The sequence below is a fragment of the Heteronotia binoei genome, chromosome 1, assembly GCF_032191835.1.
Source record: "Heteronotia binoei isolate CCM8104 ecotype False Entrance Well chromosome 1, APGP_CSIRO_Hbin_v1, whole genome shotgun sequence".
Lineage (NCBI taxonomy): Eukaryota > Metazoa > Chordata > Lepidosauria > Squamata > Gekkonidae > Heteronotia > Heteronotia binoei.
This window is the reverse complement of record NC_083223.1, coordinates 277,839,990-277,842,692: the sequence shown is the minus strand read 5'-3', so window position 1 is coordinate 277,842,692 and position 2,703 is coordinate 277,839,990. Positions and strand designations below refer to the sequence as shown.

General features: G+C 51.2%; 1 protein-coding gene across 1 annotated transcript; it reads right to left on the bottom strand.

Annotated features, from left to right (window-relative positions):
• Positions 1-300: 300 nt before the first annotated feature.
• LOC132585511 (leucine-rich repeat and immunoglobulin-like domain-containing nogo receptor-interacting protein 1) lies at positions 301-2,163 on the bottom strand. Its single transcript, XM_060257469.1, has one exon. The coding sequence runs from the start codon at positions 2,161-2,163 to the stop codon at positions 301-303; it is 1,863 nt and encodes a 620-aa protein (XP_060113452.1).
• Positions 2,164-2,703: the final 540 nt, after the last annotated feature.

The following is a 2,703-nucleotide window of genomic DNA, read 5'->3' as shown; positions in this document are numbered from 1 at the left end:
TCTCGGGGGGGGGGCACACAAATTAACTCAGAGTCTGAGTGCCCGCCCCACCGCCTATGGCCCCTGCTGCATCCTATAGGTATCTTCTTAAAAGCCCCTTTTACTGCTCTCAGGCAAGTCAGGCAAAGAACAGCTCAGTTGCTGGCTGCTCGGGCAGGTTAGGAGGGCCACAAGCAGGGGGAAAACTAGGGGGGGGGGGAAACCAGCCTGGGGGCCCCTAAAGGCACTGGGGCCCATAGGCCAGTGCCTATTTGGCCTAATTGTTAATCCGGTTCTGATGGCACGATCCACTCAGCTTCCTCAATCCCTGCCCGCACAAACCAGACCGAAGCCAGTCTTTTTTAGCTCCTCGTCTTGGTTTTTGGGCCCCGTCCCCGGATTGCCAGATACAGCCCTGGAGCTGTGGGAACAACAGGAAGGACGCCTGTCGGCCTGGCGCTTCACCCTCCCTCTGCTGCGGCTCCAGAGTAAGATGAGGAGGAAGCAAACGGTGACGGAGCAGAGAAAGGGCATGATCCCGATGGCGAGGACTCCCACCAAGGTGTTGATGTCCACGAGGATCAGGTGGAAGGTCTCGGTGGCGTTGGCAAAGCTGACATCGCTCGGAAGAAAGGAGTCGTTCGGCAGACGTGCGGAGAATGGGTGGACCTGGAGGTGGACCAAGATGGTGTCATTTCCCGCTACGTTACTCGCAATACAGTGGTATGACCCAGTATCCTGAGGCAAAGCATACTGGATCTCCAGTGTGCCATCCGAAAGGACCCTCACTCGCCCCTTGCGCCTGGCATCCAAATAGATTCTCTGAGGGGTCAACCAGGAGACTGTCGGTGCCGGATCCCCATCGCTTCTGCACCTCAGCATCGCCTGCCCCCCTTCTTCGATGCTTACGCTCTGAGGCGTCTGATCTATGATCTTAGATTTTCTACACGTGAAGTGGTCCAGCAGCACCTCCGAGAATTCCCGGAAGACTTTCCCTTCCACTGTCGAGGGGCTAGCGCAAGCCGGTTGCTGGGCTTCGAAATTCAGCCTCCGCCTCCTGCGGATGATCCAGAGGAGGCGACAGTCACAAGCCAATGGGTTTCCGTCCAGCCGGAGGACTTCCAAGTTCCCCACCGAGTGGAAGACCCCTTCCTCGAGGGTCTGCAAGGCATTGCCCGAGACGTTGAGGAGCCGGAAGTAGAACAGGCCCTGGAAAGCTTTGTTCTCTATCGTGACCAGCCGACCACCCGTCAGGTGGAACTCCTGAAGCCGCGAGAGGTTCCTCAGCTTCCTGCCATGGATTACGGAGATGGGGTTGTATGAGAGGTCCAGGAACCGGAGGTAGACCAAGTGCTTGAAGGCCTCGTAGGGAATGACACTGAGATTGCACTTGGTGACGGACAAGGAGGTGATGTTTAACCCAAAGAGGCTGTAGGACTCCAGCGTCATCAAAAAAGGACACCGATAGATCTCCAGAACCTTCAGGTGGTGCAGCTTCCGGAAAGAGTAGTTAGGAACTACACTGATGTTCAGGACCCTAAATCTGAGCTCCACAAGGTGGTGAAGGTGTGAGAGGGCTTGTGTTGGGATACCAGTCAAGTTGCATCTCTCCAAGGTGAGATGTTGTAGCCGATGGAGACCCCCAAAAGCTCGGTTGGAGACAAAGACCAAGTGATTATCTCCCGCCTCCAGCTTTCTGAGGTTGATGAGGTCTTTGAACGCGTGGTCCAGGAAGATCACAATCTTGTTTTTACTAATGTCCAAGATGGTGAGATTGGGAAGCCCAGTGAAGACACCCGCTGGGATTATCTTCAACAAGTTGCTCTTCAACCGGAGGGTCATCAGCTTCTGGAGGCCATTGAAAGCTCCGGGTTCAATGTTGGAGATGATGTTCTCACTCAGGTCCAGCTCCTTCAAGGCCCGGAGGCGAGAAAACATCCCTTGGTGCAGGGTGCGGATGCGGTTGTGGCTCAGGTCCAGCAGCTCGGATTCGGGAGGGATCCCGGAGGGAACCGTTGTCAGGCGCCGGCCATTGCAGAACACAGCCTTCTCCTGGGAGGAGCAGTCACACTTCGAAGGGCAGCTCCAGCCGAATCCCAGCAAGGGGGCTGCCAGGATAAAGAGCAAGAGGGGAGGCCATCTTGTCTGGGAGGAGAGAAAATCCAGCAAGGCTCTGGCGACCATTTTACTTGTTTTCTGAAAAGAATAAAAGAAAGAAGGTCCTGCAATTAATGGGAGGAAGTTCAAATTTGTCTCCAAAAAAATTACACAACAAAAGTAGTTAAAATTTGGTTTCTGGTGTTTGATTACTTAGCTCAAAACAATATAGTCCAAATAACCCTTTGTATCAAATAATGATCTATTCTTAATATACGAGACTCTATTTACTATGTATTTAAAAATAGTAGGAAAGTCTTTAAATGTAGATTTGCTGTCTTATTTTGTATTAATTCTGCTTTTGCTTTATATGTTAATTTTGTTGACAAAAGAATAAAAATATAACTTTGAAAAAAAGAAAAGAAAAAAACAGAAGGGAGAAATCTCCAGGCCATCTGCTAATTTGGACAAGGAAAATTTAACCAGGAAAAGCTGCTCTGCTCTAAGAAAAGAATACTGTTCTTGTTGATTTCGGCAGACCACTCTCCTCTCTGGCTGAAACGGGGCTACACAATTCTGTAACGTCTACTTACACGAAATTGTGACCATAGAGTTCCCGATGATTCC

What these genes read in the sequence shown, in the direction of transcription:
- LOC132585511 (XM_060257469.1), bottom strand. Translation starts at nt 2,163, where the DNA reads ATGGTCGCCAGAGCCTTGCTGGATTTTCTCTCCTCCCAGACAAGATGG.